Raw genomic sequence first — 17,381 nt, forward strand, 5'->3', positions numbered from 1 at the left:
TGCATCCAGAGCCAAAACAATCATGATGTATCATGATGGTATACGTGGCTGTAGGAGCAAATGTCTCATCAAAGTCTTCACTTGCCTTCTGAGCATATCCTCGAGCAACAAGGCTGACTTTGTACTTGTCCAAAGTACCATCTGCATGAAACTTGACTTTGAAAAACCATTTCACACCAATCACACGACAATGCAAAGGCCATGGCACCAAAGACCAAGTGTGATTCCTCTCAATAGATGACATCTTTGCTTCCATGGTTGCGACTGTGAAAGAGCCTTCTCTTGACCTTCAGGCTCATTGATCTCCTTGAGAGAACTCATAAGAGCATAATTCACTCTATGATGAGATGTGGAGGCTCGAGATGAACGGTGAGGTCTAGGGGTGGTGGTAGAGATCTGGTTATGGAGTTGTGCATTAGTGAGACCAGAATCTCTAAAGAGTTGCTGAACCCACCGAGGTAAGCCAGCCTTCTTGTCAAAGTGTGAAGAAGAAGAAGATCCAGTTGCTGCAGTAGAGGACTCATCCCGATGTTGTTGGGAGAGGTGATGAAGTAAGCACTGGTGGGGGTAATCTCGGAGGAGTCAAAGCAAGACTCGTAGAGGGATTGGGAGCTGCAGAAGTTTGTGCAACAGGAACTGGTGGTTGTAAAGTAGCAACTGTTACAGGAGTTGCAATAGGAGGAGGAGGAGGAGCTGGACGTGGAAGAGGTATAAGATCACTAATATCCGTCGTGAATGGATCATCTGGAAAATTTGTAGATGTATCAGGCGGAGAGGAGTCGATGCCAAACAAGCTCTCATCAACCCGAGCATCACGGGAAATGATAATGTCATCAACCTTCCGATCCCAGCGGGTGTGGTCCTCTTTTGATCTGGGACATGCACATAAGCAACACAATCGAAGACACGTAGGTGAGATACAAAAGGCTTGTGTCCTATAAAAGCCTCCTCCGGAGTCATCGCCTCAATTGCTTTTGTGATCGAGCGGTTAATGAGATAAACTGAGGTAACCATAGGTTCATCCCATAAAGCAGGAGGGAGACTTGCATGATGCAACAAAGCATGAGCCATCTCTTTTACGGTCTGGTTCTTCCGTTCCACAACTCCATTCTGTTGAGGAGTGTAAGGAACTGTGGTTTGTCGGTGAATGCCCTTTGATGCTAGGAAGTCATCAAACAATACAAACTCGCCACCATTATCAGTTCGGAGAAGAACCCCCAAATTGATTTTCCACCATCGCGATCCAAGTCTTGAAACTGGCAAAAGCATCTGACTTGCAAGCCAAAAAACATACTCAGACTTTGCAAGCGAAATCATCCACAAGAAGAAGAAAATATTGAGCCTCGCCAAGAGACTCAACCTCCATAGGTCCAGTAGGATCTGCATGTATAAGCTCTGGTCTTCGGGTTGCTCGATGGCCTCCTTTGGAAATGCATCTCAATGATGCTTGCCCATCATGCAGGATGAGCAAATGTGTGAAAGAGACCTGAGCTAAGGTAGTCCGTTGATAACCTACTGAGAATGGAACTTCTGTAAGGCAGCAATGGGTACATGACCGAAGCGAGAATGCCATAGAGAAGTATTTGCCTCAGAAACCAAAGCCATCAAGGGGGAGAAAAGCTGATGAATATGCGAGTTAGTGCGAGGGATCTTGGAAGAAAAGTTGGTGATCTTGTAGAGACCCCATCATGGACTCCATTGGCAACAACCGAGTCTTCTTGTCGATCACTTCAATGACCTCATCATCAAAGTACACACCAAGTCCATTTTGAGAAGCTTTGTACACTGAAAACAAATTTTTGGAAATCCGTGGTACATATAAAACATATGTAAGGTGGTAGAGGAACCCAAAGAAACATTACCAACACCGGTGACAAGAAGCGAGGAGTTGTCGCCGATGCAAACTGAAGAAGAGAGCGTCTGATAGTCCTCCAAGATATGGGCTTGATTGGTCATGTGGGCAAAAGCACCACTATCACCAACCCATTCTAGCGCTTCAGGTGTGTCACTGCCTCTTCTGGAGAAGTCATCTCTGTGATCACGAGGAGTGAATCCTGTGAAGAAGTGGTTGAATCTGTGATTGCCATGTATGTTACTTTGGTAGATCCCTCCTTTTAAACTTTGTCCTTGCCCTTGTCTTTGGTGTTGTCCTTGTCAGATGCTTTGGAAGCATCTTGGGCTTTATACTTGGCTTTGGCTGCTCGAGAGCTATCGCAAACAAGCAAAGTAGCGAGCCTCAGTATGACTTGTCCTGCCACAGTAATCACATTCATTGCTTTTGTCGTTGGATTCCTTTGAATCTTGTTTACCCTTGCCCTTGCCTTTGTTGTTGTTGTTGTTGTTGCCTTTTCTGCCTTTACCTTTGCCCTTGTTAGAGGCAACAAAAGCAGACTCCGACTTGCCTTTTTTGTGAAGCATGCACTTGTCGTGGAGATAACTTACGACTTCCTCAAAAGGGGGAAGAGGGTCACGATATTATCCCTAAAAGAATCAAAGGAAGCAGACAATTTACCAAGAAGTTTATGGATAGGATTGTGATCTCGTACTCCTCAAGCTATAGTTTGATATGGGTGAACTCTCCAATCTTCTCAACCATGTTATCGGACTCCTTGATTGTAAGCTTCTCCAGATTTGACTCCAGTTTGGCAATCTTCACTGTCGAAACTCTCCCATACGTCCTTTGGATCTCCATCCACATCTCATGAGCATTACTCCGAGTAGAGATAAACTGTTCTTGTATATGCTTCTCAAAGCAGGGTCCACCAAGTGAGGTGTGGACATGGACATCCACACCTGCTCCTTCGGGTAGGGGTGGGAGCAAGACCTGGATGAGAGAAACTCAGAGAAGAAAGATTGGGAAAAGGAACCACCTAGGGAGCGAGAGCAGGGGATCCAGCCAATGAAGGTGCTGGAGTATCAACTGGAGAAGGCAACTGGAGAAGGAGGAGCAATAGAGAAATCTCCTGAAGCTATGTCCTCTTACAAGAAACCTTCTCTGAATCAAGAGGGCTGTAAAAAACAGCAAATAGCCTCCTCTCAAGCTGTGCACAGCAAGAGGAGAGAAAGAAGAAAGGGAGGGAGGTGGGAAAAGAGAAATAGAGAAAGCAAATCTCTCAAGAACCTTGTCCTTAGCACAAGAGAGCTTTAGCCTCCAATAGCAAAAACGCAGTCGTCCTTAGGTACAGATGCAGAAAACGCTGCAAAGTTGATGAAGCCTATGCTCCAATCAGAAAAAGGTAGCACTTTAATGCCCATAGATCAGTGTTTGGCTCTGATAGCATGAAAAAAAGAGCAAACACAGGTTGTAGGCAAAAGCACAAACTGTAGAAGGTTGTGAACAGTTGATTATTGTTGAATATGAGCACGAGGGGAGCCCGTAGGTGCTTACAAGCATAAGAGGCTGTTGCTACAGCCAATGACCTCCAGCAAATATGCAGAATAAGATGAAAAATGAGGAGAAGGGTGTGCTCCCTTATATATCCCTCATGTGAGCTGGTCGGCCAGCTATAGCAAGCCAATAGCAGTCGTGGAGCATAAATAGCCTAAAAAAGGCTCATAAAATGTTGGAAAAATCCCAAATAATGTCTGCTAAATATGCTAATGCAGGGCCTCATAAAAATGACCAGTACAAGCATGCAAAGGTACATGCGGACCCTCTGGAGATGATATATATTCCAACACAATGCCAATATATACATTTGCTATATTGTCAGTGATTTGTCTTTGAGGGACAAATCCATACTGCGCATGATGCAAACCTGCATGTAGGACACCTTTTATTCTATTAACAAGCATCTTGGTAACCAATTTATATATGACTAGCATTAGAGAGATAGGACGCCAATCTGATATGGTTTCACAAAGCTGATTTTTGGGCAGTAATTTCATCAAGCCTTCTTTCCATCCTAATTCATACTAATCCAAAGCATCCATAATGGATCACAAGTCCGACTCAGTATTTCGGGGAAAGAAAAAAGAGTTATCCGCATACGCTTGAGTAACAAAATGCTTTCCATCCGGTAGTTTGCAACCGTCCCACAACAGTGAGTTTATCCATATACAATAGCAATGGATGTGTGGCAATGGCATAAAGCAATGCTTGAGCGGGCAGCCTTGCCGTACTGATCTACCAAGTATCCAGGAGCTGGAGAGATCACCACCAAGAATGCATCTAGCAGTGCTATCCTTATACAACCGATATATAACATTGCTCATCTTAGGACCAAACCCCATTTTTCTCATTACTTGAGCAATGTATTCCCAATGCACCGTATCAAAAGCCTTGGCAATATCTACTTGCATGATTAGCACATCTTGTTTGGTGTACTTGGCATATTCAATGCCAATGTGGGCATTTGCAATATTATCATTAATCTACCTAAGCGGTACAAAATCATACTAAGCCAGATGGAGACTGCATAAAGGACACCTTTCAACCGATTGACCAGCATTTTATTTTGAGCTTATATATAATAGGCATCAATGTTGTCAGATGCCAATCAGCAAGAGACTCACACAACTGCTTTTTCGGGGCCAACTTAACCAAGCCTTCCTTCCACGAGGACGGGAGTAGGTGAATCTCCCAACAGTGATTAACCATGTGAAGGATCGTATCCTTGAGTTGATCCCAATAGGTATGAAAGAATTCCATTGTGAGTCCATCCCATCTTAGGGATTTCCATGTGTCAAGAGATTTTAATGCATCATCAAGTTCCCCTTGCAAGAAAGGCATGTCCATGCTGAGAGCATCTTCAGGCAACACTATAGTAGTCACTTCATCCAACAACACATTTCTGGTTGCAACCTCATGTTGAGAAAGTGACAGTGGGGCTGTAAACAAATGTCGGAAATGGTTCAAACACTCACTTTCTAATTCAAAGCTATCCATGGTCCAACTCCCATCCAGTTTCTTAACCCGAGCAATAGATTGCTTTTGTCTGGTTGCACGCAAACCTTTGAAGAAACCTTTGGATGAGCAGCCCTTAAGGATTTTTGAAGCGCATGGATTTGCCATTTCTGTAGTTTTCTTTGGTCATTTTTAGTGATGCAATTTCGGGCTGCCAAAAGATCAAGCATCTCAGATTCTTGCAATGGTCTTCACTGACATAATTGCGAGTACTCATGAATTTTTTCTTTTGCATTTGCTACTTGTTGTCTTTGCTCACCTAGATAGTGTCGGCCATTCCATGCAATAGCCTGTTGCATTCGCATTACAAAAGAATGCCATGCTACATCCATATCTTCACATGCTTGAGGGAGCAAAGGGTGGATTGCATGCTTTACCATGTCAGCAAACTGTTGGTGCTCCAGGGAGCTTTTATTAGCAATAAGAAGTTTTTGCATAGGCAGTCTACATGCATACGTACTCATACCAAAATAGTCTCCCAACCAAAGGGGTGCATGATCCGAAAGGGTCATCGAGTGGTCCACCCACCAATTCACATGTGAAGTTATCATGCGTGTCAACATTTACCACCGGTCTAATCTCCTCCAATAGTGAGAATGCGCATTATGATGGAAAGTATAGCCTTTGTCATGAGGTTTGGACAATACCCAGATATCAGAAGCATTGATGCAAGATAGCATATCAGCCCATGAGCTGTGTTCCATATTCAGCATGCCTGATCTATGTGTCGTGTTATCATCAACACACACACACATGCACGCACGCACGCACGCACGCACACTTTTTTTTTTGGTGAAAACCACTATTTTATCTTATATTGGAGGAACCCTCAAAACGAGAGAGGCACACACACACACACATACAGACACACAATGGATGTATGTGTATGTGTGACAATGTTTTATTGATCCATTTTGATGTCTTTTGACATTGTATACATACAGGTCTTTGCATTATTTGATGTGAAGAAAAATGGAGTGATTGAGTTTGGGGAGTTTGTCTGTTCACTGAGTGTCTTTCATCCCAATACTTCACTCGAACGAAAAATTGATTGTAAGTAATCAAGGTTCAAAGAAAAGCATTAATTTGGCACATGGGTTTTCTAGAGTTTCTCTTTTATTCGAAGTCTTTGTAGGAAGTGTTTGAATGGAAAGTCGTGGATCCTAACCTGGTGGATCCCATTTTTCAGTTGCATTCAAGTTGTACGACTTGAGACAAACTGGCTTTATTGAACGTGAGGAGGTGAGAATGATCTGTGCAGGAGTTTCTAGATGCATTCTTCATTTGTAGTAAAATCATCATTGCCTACCCAAACAAAGTTAAGGATCTTACTAATTTTGAGATGGCATTTATCTGTTTAGTGTATACCTAAACCAAGCTAAGGATTTTGCATTTGCTAGTCCTATGGGTTCTAGGCCCCCCTTTGCAAACGACCATGGATACTGGATGGAAAAATCCAAGGTGGTGGTGGATGTTTTCCCCATCTGCTTTTACTTTCTGATCCTTCACATTGGCTGGAAGCAGGCAAACATTTTCTCTTTTGTGCCAGCCCACAATAAAAGCTTCTAGTGAAACAGTTGGTTAGTAATTGATTTGTATGGTTGAATTTGCAAACTCTAATTTTGTTGGACTCACAAAATTCAATTCCTGTCTAAAGATTCTGCTGTCATGCTGAATGACATTTTGTAAAAACTTTCCGTGACTTGGAATGTGGTGGGGCTGCAATGTTGTTTCTGTGGATTCTATGGAGTCAGCAAACGGCTGTAGTCACGAAGGGTGCCCACACTGTACTGTTCTGGCCAGACCATCTCAGGGCGTCACACCACCACATCGTCACACTGCCGAATCAACCCTAGAGGAACCATTCCGGAGCATTTGGTGGACTATCCAGAAACAGAGGTGCATGCGTCAGCATTAAAGGCACCACACTGACAATCCAATGGGCATTGGCTGGAGAGGCTTGTCACTCCGATCGCATCTACATCCACCCACTACACGGAGGCATTCCATTGCTTCTGCACAGGCTGCCCATTTCCTTTCCGCCATCTCCTCTACGAATCTTTCTGCCTCCATTGCCGCTGATTTCGGACTCTGCTTTATAAGCCCAAAATCACCTCCTTCACTTGGCCCTCTGCACGCTTCCTCACCTACCTTCTGCATCAGCCTCCTATTCCGCTTACCTCTCTGCCACCCTGCCACCCTCGCCAGTCAACCCCCTGGTGGCGTCCTGCATCCGACCTCGGGTGCAAAGGGATCTCCCCACCTCATCCCGTTGGCGCACTACCCCTCCTGCCACCCCTACAGTCATGCCTTATTCTATGAGCGGTGTGGCGTCATACGGCTGCGACTTATCCTTGACAGTAGCAGTCTCCTCCCTCTCCACCTCGCCTCCTTCCTCGACAACAGCAAGTTCCATCCACCTCACCACCTCGCCAACCATCCACTGGGCCCCTCCCCACCTTTCCACCTCTATCAGTGTGGCCAGATCCCCTCCCGACACTCCTACGACCATGGTGAGCACTACCATCTGACCTTCTGTGTAGATCGGGAGGACGGCACAGAGCGCATCAAGCTTTCCGACTCTCCATTTTCTACAACACTCTGGACATCTGTGTGGGTGGTCTTCCTTGCTTGCGGTCCCCGGATCGCCCAGAGCAGCCTCATCCTTGTCGAGCTCATCGCATAGTTTGGGTTCTGGACAATCTCTCTGCTGATCCCCGCATCTACTCCACCCTACCTCATTGACTACATCTTTGAGCTCTCCCGTGATTGCCGTCGCTAGAGAGATCACACTCGTCAAGTTGCGGAAACCATTTGAGGTCTTCAAGCTCAGGTGTCTACACTGGAGCGGCGCTTGCAGGAAGCGGAATCAGAGCTCTCACACCTCCCTACCTCATCTTCCCACAGTACAGAGGAGGTGATAGAGTTACGTGACCAGGTGGCACAGCAGACCAGGGAGCTCATTTCTTTACGGGCTCAAGCAGCGGACCTGGATGCCCTTCGACAGTCTCTCCGTCCTCCTCACTGGCTCCCAGACTTGTTCATCCACTGGGGTAACTGGGTAGCACTCAGAGCTTTCCCCCATCATGAGGAGAATCTTTAGTTTTTATTATATCATTGTATATACCATCTTTTCATGATGTGAATAATATATTTTTTGTACCCATCATCTTTTATGAGTATAAACAGCATAGGGCTGAGCATCACGGGGCTTCATGCCCCATGATACCCACTTGGGGGCTCTATACCCCATGGCTGCCATGTGCTCCCACCCACAAGCTGTTTGGGGTCTGCTCTTGGAGGCTTTGAAGGGAGGCCATGCATCGTTATTAGCTCCTCTCTTGCTCCCTAAAAGTGGCCAGTCTCTCTTGTGCTGTCAATTGGAAAAAAGTGCTGATCTCGAGGAGGGTTCTATCCAGTGTGAGGTGGCGGTACCCGTGCGGAAAGAGAAGAAAGAGAAGGCTTCTCAGGTCTCAATGTGGGAATAGAGCTCTAGTGCATGATCCAAGAAAGTGAAGCACTACCAGTGCACATGATCAGAGGAAGCGGTGCAGGCAAGGATGCCTGCCCATGGTGCCGGTCCTATCATACACCCAATTATCAACATAGGACCTGTCAAGCCAGGTCAAATTCGGAGCATTGGTGTGGCGATCCAACCTGGAGAAAGGAACTCCCCGGGGGCCCGATTGGGGGGGGGGGGGGTTGTTTGGCAAACTCGCCTGATCCCTGCTATAGCGGTGTTAGAGCTGCCACCACAATGGTCCTCGGCTTGTCGTATCCCGTCCCAGGGCGTAATCGCTCCAAGTGAGCTTGAAGGTCCACTTTACTCTTGTGTGTTCGAGCCGATATAGGGTGTCATGTGCACAGCGTGTATCTATCGTGTGCTACACGCACGCAAGACTAGCTTCGAGGTTTGGGGAAGCTTGGGGAAGCTGATTGGCGAGCTGAGTTAGGGATAGACTAACGGGCGGGCGCCCAAGTGTGGACGCCCGATGACCGGCCAAGAACCTATAAAGGGGTGGCCAAGGTTAGTCATTAGTTATATAGAGAGTCTCGCGAGTTTGTGAGAGCTCTATGGTCTTGGAGCCTGGATCTAGTGCAGACGTGCACCTGCTTTACGCAGCTGAGGCCGGCAGCAATCTCGAGGCCCGCGAGGGTAGCTTCGTGGCGGTATGGGACGTCACACGAGGAGGAGATTGGTCGGTACGTCAACCTAGTTAGCTCAGCTCGTGGCTCGGTGGGGACAGCCAAGACTGTGGGCTTGCCCACGGTTGTCATGGTTGGGAGGTGAGTCAAGCCTGCACCCCCTTGTTGTTTGTTTGTTTGCAGGTTTCGAGTCTCGTATGAGGAACGATCACGAGGAGATCTGGTGGGGATTTGATAGTGGTATCAGAGCATGCCTAGTGAACAAGCAAGTCGGTAGGTAGAGAAGATGAGGCCAAAGAAAGGTATGTGTTCAAGAAGCTTGCTGTTTTGTTATACATGCTGCTGATTTTTCAGAAAGTATGTGCTTTTTCCGTCAAAGAAACCCAGGATGATGGAGATGGTGGTCTAGATAGGGTTGATTGCTTTGCAAGAAGTAGGTTGAAGACTCTTGTGCAGTAGTATGCATGAGTCGGGTGAGAAAAACAGAAAAAGCACGTAGCTTTTTGTTGAAGGCGAGAGAGACTGAGAGAAGAGAGATGCGATTGTTTTGGAGCTGATGGTCGTGAAGTGTTGCAGGCGGGTAGACATGCGGGTAGGAGACTATGCAGTCGGCCAGGCCTACATAGGCCGACGCTCAGGCCTACGAAGGCATGCGCCTTGGCCAGGCAGGCCGGTGTCCAGGCTACGTACACGACAGAAGGAAAGTCTTCGGACCAACCTTCGAAGAATTCAAGTTCGACACCAGCGAAGAAGAAACGACTCCTTAGGGCTTTAAAGCTCAAGAAGGAAGGACGTTGTATTATCTGCGAAGAAAAAGGACACATGCGTAACGAGTGCCCAAAGCAAAAGGGTGCAAAGACCAACGCAGGACCCAAGCCAAAGGCAGCTAACCAGTTGTCTTTGACAGGTACGTCAATTACTGTACTTTCTCGTCCTAGTACATGTTCTGATTATCTGTTCAACTCTAAAGTATTTGGCTTGCATGATCTTCTTCGCGTTTATGGAGAAGTGAATGACCATAAGATTCACATTCTTCTAGACCCTGACAACTCACACAACTTTGTTAACTACAAACTTGTGCAGAAATTGAGTCTTGATCCGACACCCAGCGATCATACCTATGAGGTACGCCTATGTGCGGGAAGGCAAGTATGGGATCGAAAGGTGGAGATGCTTCCAATCCAGATTCAGGACTTACAAAGATACTCTAGAATGCTATGTTATGCACCTAGAAAATGTAGACTTGTTATTAGGGATTGAGTGGTTTAAGACTCTTGAAGTCCAGATAGATTGGTCTAGTCATATTTTTTCTTTTCAGCATAGGGACACCCAGTATAGTATTTTAGGTGATTGTATACATCCCTTTCAGGGACCTCTTGTAAATACAGTTGATTTTGAAAATATAATGGATTCTTCTTTGTATACCGCTTTCCATTGTGTATTGATTCCACTTTCTTCCTTTCTCATTCCTTCCATGGATGTAAATGAATTAAGTGTGTTTGAAAGCAAAGAATTACAGAAGATACTTGCTTCGTTTCAAGATGTATTTCCTAAGGAATTGCCATCGGGTTTACCACCTGAACGGGCCGTAGATCATCGTATTGACTTGATCCCTGGTGCCCATCCTGTCAGTATTCCGCCTTACAGGATGAGCCAAGTTGAGGAAGATGAGTTGGCTAAACAACTCGAAGATTATTTGAGGGTGGGCGAGATCCGTCCAAGTAAATCACCTTGGGGTGCACCTGTGTTGCTTAGGAGAAAGAAGGACAACACCTGGAGAATGTGTATAGATTACAAGAGATTGAACAAGCTGACCATTAAGAATCGTTATCCTCTCCCTAGATCAGATGACCTGATTAGATTTACGTACTGGCTATCACCAGATACGTATTCATGAAAGTCATGTCGAAAGAACCGCCTTTCGGACTAGGTATGGCCATTACGAGTTTCTCGTATTAGCTTTTGGGTTAACCAATGCTCCGGCCACTTTCCAGCAAATGATGAACGATCTTTTTCGTGAACATTTGGGAAAATTTGTGGTGGTGTTCCTGGATGATATTTTGATATATAGTTGTACTCTTGAGGATCATGTTAGACACCTCACGATTGTCTTATCTATTTTAAGACAGAATCAACTATATGCTAAGTTAAGTAAATGTGAGTTTTTTATGACAGACATCATTTTCTTGGGACACAAGATCACTAGAGATGGATTGAGCATTGACTATGACCGAGTTCAGAAGGTTCTGGACTGGTCTATACCACGAACAGTTAAATAACTTCGTTCTTTTCTCGGTTTTGTTGTTTTTCTTCGGAAATCTGTACGGTAGTACTCTCAGCTCACACTACCAATGACCGACTTATTGAAAGGTCGTGGACGTAAGTCAAATGAGCCTATCACTTGGAATAACGATTTAGATATGGCCTTCAGACTTTTGAAAGATAAAGTCAAGGAAGCACCTATCTTAGCCTTACACCCGATCCTAGTTGGCCTTATGTTCTTGAAACTGATGCCAGTGACTATGCCATCGGGGCTGCTCTATTTCAAGATGGTAGACCGGTTGCTTTTGAAAGTAAAAAGCTAGACGACACTCAATCTCGTTGGCCAATCCTTGAGAAGGAGCTTTATGCTGTGATTCATGCTCTCAAGGTTTGGAGACATTATTTATATGGCTCCAAGTTTGTGGTATTGACTGATCATCAGTCAATCAAGTATGTGTGTGATGCGGATGATTTGAGAGGAAGAAAAGCTCGTTGGGCTGAGTTAATGCAAGATTTTGATTTTGAGATCCGTTATCGGAAAGGGTCCATGAATAGTGTTGCAGATGCGCTTAGTCGAATTCGAGAGGTGAATACTTTGTCGTTCACCGAGATTTCTACTGACTTTTTTCAGTCACTTGAGAGGGCTTTGCAGGACTGAAGTTATTTTGGTCCATTTTGGCAGAAGATCCAGGATGGGAGCTCATTGATTGACCAAGACTCAATGACCGAGCAGTCTAGTATTCAGGCTGCAGGAGGCCAGTGGATGATTCGGAATGGTTTACTATTTCGTAATGACAAAATTTGTGTACCACAGATCTCGGACATTAGGCCCAAGATTCTTAAGGAGTGTCATGACGCCCCTTCTGCTGGACACCCTGGGGTACATAGGACGCTATCGTTAGTGAAACACACTTTTTATTGGCCCAAGATGAAAGGGTATGTAGAAGATTATGTTCTCAAGTGTCAAATTTGTCAGGCAAATAAAGCTGAACGCTTTAGACAGGCTGGGTTGTTGCATCCTTTGCAAATCTCAGGTAATAAATGGGAAAGTATTTCCATGGATTTTATTACCGGATTGCTACGAACACATCAAGGATACGATTCTATTTGGGTTGTGGTAGATCGCTTGACAAAAATGGCTAGATTTTTATCGACTCGGAAGACTATACGGCTACGCAATTAGCACAGCAGTTTATCGAGCAATTGTTTAGACTGCACGGGTTACCGCAGGACATAGTCAGTGATGGGGACTCTAAGTTTACGAGTGATTTTTGGAAACTTGTTTTTGAGAAGTTGGAAACAACTTTGAATTTGAGTTTCTCTGATCATCCTCAATCTGATGGCCAGATTGAAAGAGTGAATCGGATTTTGGAGGATATGCTTCGAGCATATGTATCCAAAAGACAGAGTTCATGGGAGGATTATCTTCCTATGTTAGAATTTGCATATAACAGTACTAAGCATATGAGTACAGGGTTTAGTCCTTTCACGCTTATGTATGGTTTTCAACCTAGATCACCTATTACAGTAGGATTCTTAGGACTTCAACATGATGCAGCACGTAATTTTTTGCAAGATATGTAGGAAATGTTACAAGTTGCGAAGGAATCTATTAGAAGTGCTCAAGACCGAGACAGATTTTATTCTAATAGACATCATTCATCCAGAGAGTTCTCTGAAGGAACGATGGTGTATTTGTGAATTCCGAAAGATTCCGAGACTTTACGGACAGGTCGATCTCCGAAATTATCCCCTAGATACTTTGGACCATTTCGTATTACACGACGGATTGGTTCCGTTGCATATGAATTGGATTTGCCTTCTCATGTGAAAGTTCATCCTGTATTTCATGTCAGTAGACTTAAGGAAGTACTGGGTGGAACAGACCAGTTAGTTACTCCTCAAGAAATAATAGATGTCGAGGACATGACATTTGTTTCGCACGAACCTGAAAAGATTCTTGGATTTCGTGAAAGAAGATTGCGTAATACGCTTATCACGGAATACAAGATCAAGTGGAAGGATCGTGTTGAGGAGGACGCTACATGGGAGACATTGACTACTTTTCAGAGATTCTCTTAGAGGAAGGGGAGTATGTCATGTGCACAGTGTGTATCTATCGTGTGCTACACGCACGCAAGACTAGCTTTGAGGTTTGGGGAAGCTTGGAGCTAGGCAAGCTGATTGGCGAGCTGAGTTAGGGATAGACTAACGGGCGGGCGCCCAAGTATGGATGCCCGATGAACGGCCAAGAGCCTATAAAAGGGTGGCCAAGGTTAGTCATTAGTTATATAGAGAGTCTCGCGAGTTTGTGAGAGCTCTATGGTCTTGGAGCCTGGATCTAGTGCAGACGTGCACCTGCTTTACGCAGCCGAGGCCGGCAGCAATCTCAGGGTAGCTTCGTGGCAGTATGGGACGTCACGAGGAGGAGATTGGTCAGTATGTCAACCTAGTTAGCTCAGCTCGTGGCTTGGTGGGGACAGCCAAGACTGTGGGCTTGCCCACGGCTGTCATGGTTGGGAGGTGAGTCAGGCCTGCACCCCCTTGTTGTTTGTTTGTTTGCAGGTTTCGAGTCTTGTACGAGGAACGATCACGAGGAGATCCGGTGGGGATTTGATATAGGGTGACACTTGTCGTTGTGTATGTACCTAAAGACCTCCCTCTTGGTCTGAGGTGGAAAAATGAACAAGCGGGGCTCGAGTTCCATGCGGCATGTTGACCATACCAGAGACCCCATCAAATGATCCACTGTACTAGAACATCCACTAAGTGGGAAGCAAGCGACCGCCTGAAAAGTGCAATCTGTCCATCCCGTTATATATAATGAGTACGTGGGCAGCTCTTCCATGTCAAGAAAGTACCTGCCAAAATTCGTGGCATGTTCCAAGTCCTATGATGTCCTCTCATACCTCTATCCCAAGGGTCTGGCTCTTACATCTAAATGAGTCTTCAAGATTTAGTAAGTGAACTTGATGGTTCTCTGTTTGTGCAACATTAAGATCCCCTAGTAGGAGAATGTCCCTTGATCTATAGTACTCCATGATGTACTCATATAGGGGCATGTATGGTGACCATCGGGTTGTGCATACATAGATGTCTTGGGTGGAAAATATCAAGCTTCAATGTGTACTAGCCTGTCCCTTGGGAAGGTAGTTGTAGTATTGGGCTGCCTCATCCTTTGTCACAACTATAAGGATCTTTTGTAGATGTGTCCTGAGACTCCTCTAGATCCCCGTACGCCTTTGATGGCCTAGTCTTTGCTCTGTACATTTGTCATTGATTCCCACTCATATCTAGCGACTTGTGGCTAACCCTCTCTCAGGGCTCTCACGTGTCTTTGTACATAAGAGATTCTCTCCCAGTGAAGGTATTTGCAACCTGTAGGATCTGACCATAGTGTTTAAGGTGAACATTTTTAGTCCTGTGATGGTCTCAAGATAGGATGTTAAGATAACATGAAAAAGAAAAACTAGCTGCCAAAAGAAAAAGTATCACGTGGATTCTGTGTATACAGTGGAGTAGGTAGAAAACATCACACGTCATCCTTCTGAGAGAGAGAGAGAGAGAGAGAGAGAGAGAGATCTTGAAACTTTTGTGCTTTTGTACAAGTAAAGGTTGAGCAAATGCTCATAGCTTTGTTATCTGAGTCAGAAATCCAGCTATCAGACGAAGGTATTTCAGCCATTTTGGACAAGGTATATGTAGTTATGGTTTCTCTTGTAAGCATGGAATATGGTATCTTCTATTAATCTTATTCGTAGAGACATTATATAAGTTAATGAAGAGTATAAAAACCGTAGAAGCTTAGGGAGTTTGCATTGCAATAAAATGTTCAATTTTACAATTTTGGGAAACATAAGCTGCTTTTCTTTTTTTGGGGCGGGGGGGGGGGTGGTCCAGACTTTCGCTGAGGCAGATACAAATAAGGATGAAAGAATTGATCAAGATGAATGGAAGATCTTTGTATCAAAGCACCCATCACTAATGAAGATCATGACTCTCCCATTTTTGAAGTAATGTGTGTGTGTGTGTGTATTTTCTTGTAAAGACCAATTTTCATCTAATTGATCAAAATTTTTGTTGCTTATATTTACTACTTGGCAGGGATGTTACAACATCATTTCCAAGCTTTGTCTTCAACTCGGTGGTGGAAGATATTGGCTAGGTTTCGAATGTACTAAGAAATGCCAATTAGCAGGGAGCCAAAAGTTGCCAATTAAGTTCTACTGTAATTATTTGTTGTCTGAGATTGGGAAATAGGATGCCAACCCATAGGAAAACACCCTCAAATCAATCAAACTATATGGACTTTGAGCAAGTCAACACAGTGCAAAATGTTGGTTGAGATTGTCTTAATTTGGCCTTAATTGAAACAGTGATGGGATGGAAGGAGGAGATTCAAAAAATCTTCTTTATTGCTGGCAGCCTTAAATGAAAACTGTGTTTTTAGTTATAGACGCAATGATGTTACCCTTAAAAGTAGAGTACAAACACCACACAACGGCTTAATGATTGCGAGCACACAACCAATTCGCCTATGCGGTGGTGCTTAAGGTTCAACTTTAGCCTACTGTAATCCCCACGAAAACCTATGAATGAATCCCAGTACTTGTTAAACCCCCACATTTCTGTGAGCAACCGATAGTACTATCTTTCTTGTCTTGTATGGTTATGAAGACAAACATCAATGCATCTTTATGCATGGAAGGCATCGATGCATCTTTATGAAGACAAACATCAATGCATCTTCTTGTCTTCCACATGATACCTACACACAAGGAACCATTTAATGAGAACAAACATGTACAATGCCTATCCATTACAGCTCAGAGTGTATGGTGCAACAGTCAAATGCAAGCCATTGACAGGTTATTGAATTCATCGCAAGCTTACCTGTGTTTCAGATTTGAAAGCAGCATTCACAAGAGCATGAGCATAGAGCAAATCTGTCAAGCTCTAAAGAGACTTAGAAATGTCAACCGGCAAACAGAGCAATGCAAGTTGATTTTAGAAAAAGAGCACTTCACGATCCGATGTCCTAATGACACCTTAATGTCTCTTTCCTATTTGAAAGGAGTTGCATTACTGTTGGGTGGCTGCTGTAAAACCAGTATATATTGATATAGATACCTTGGCTAGAAAATTTGTTGCAAACTAAAGAATTGTGGTATATAAGACACATAGCCAAAGAAGGGAGGGATTGCTTCGGACAAGGCCAAGCTTGAGGAAATTCCATAAGACAGATGACGGTTTGGATTTGAATGAGGACTCAAGACTCAACAGATGGTGTAGCACACTTCTTTGCCTGGCGCGTTGAACTAGGACGGTGTAAACCAAGAGTGAAAGGCCAAACAGTGATCAACATATAGTGGGCAGTTGGGGCAGCTACAGATTGTCCACCACTAATCGATTCATTGTCCTCGATGAATTGTAGAGAGGATGGAGAGGTTTCCATGGACATTGGAGGGGGATTTCTATGAGTTCAAAATAGATATTACAAGAGAGATAATATGAACAACATGTTCAAGTATATGTACAATGAAATAAAATGAAATCCAACAGACTAAATTTGTGAAATGTATTAGTAACAAAACTGAATTAGAGACCTTTAGTTTTAGGAGAATTGATGGAGCCATTCTGCCTTGTAGATGGTGATCCACTAGTAGTTGCACTATGACATTGGGCCGGATTGGCAATACGGATAGCCAGGAGGCCTCCAAATGCAAACTGTAGAGTTTGCCTCACCCTTAAATTAGGCAACTTGCTCCCAAAGAGGGGACTTGTGCAAGATTCATATCAACTCTAGCAAGGTGTGCCCTAGTAGACTAAAGCTCTACCTCCTTTATGGCGACATGATTTTGTGGTGCTGTGAGTACTTGAGAGCAGCAACTTCATCACGAAGTTGCGTCACAGTGCATTTACTTGAAGTTGTGTCATTGCACAGAGAAAAAATTTGGAGATTTGTTAGATTTTGGGGATTTTTTAAAATTTGGGATTTTTTTTAGAATTGCACAATTGCATTTATAGGACGCTGATAATTAAGGCTTTCGTGAAATCATTGCTTAAT

General features: G+C 44.3%; 1 protein-coding gene across 4 annotated transcripts in view; it reads left to right on the plus strand.

Moving 5' to 3' along the window:
* Positions 1 to 15,767, plus strand: part of LOC147613270 (calcineurin B-like protein 1) — a 32,630-nt gene extending 16,863 nt beyond the window's left edge. For 2 of the 4 annotated variants that reach the window (XM_086782554.1, XM_086782555.1), the window contains exons 5-9: positions 5,851 to 5,959; positions 6,096 to 6,148; positions 14,929 to 15,009; positions 15,215 to 15,327; positions 15,419 to 15,767. In XM_086782554.1, the coding sequence (XP_086638680.1) occupies positions 5,851 to 5,959; positions 6,096 to 6,148; positions 14,929 to 15,009; positions 15,215 to 15,327; positions 15,419 to 15,479 (417 nt within the window). In that variant the 3' untranslated portion in view covers positions 15,480 to 15,767. Of the gene's footprint in view, positions 1 to 5,850; positions 5,960 to 6,095; positions 6,149 to 6,321; positions 6,641 to 14,928; positions 15,010 to 15,214; positions 15,328 to 15,418 lie in introns of those variants that run through there. The other 2 variants (XM_086782556.1, XM_086782557.1) reach the window with 2 other exon arrangements.
* Positions 15,768 to 17,381: the final 1,614 nt, after the last annotated feature.

Source organism: Cibotium barometz, chromosome 44, assembly GCF_041138505.1.
Source record: "Cibotium barometz isolate CiBa-2024 chromosome 44, ASM4113850v1, whole genome shotgun sequence".
NCBI lineage: Eukaryota > Viridiplantae > Streptophyta > Polypodiopsida > Cyatheales > Cibotiaceae > Cibotium > Cibotium barometz.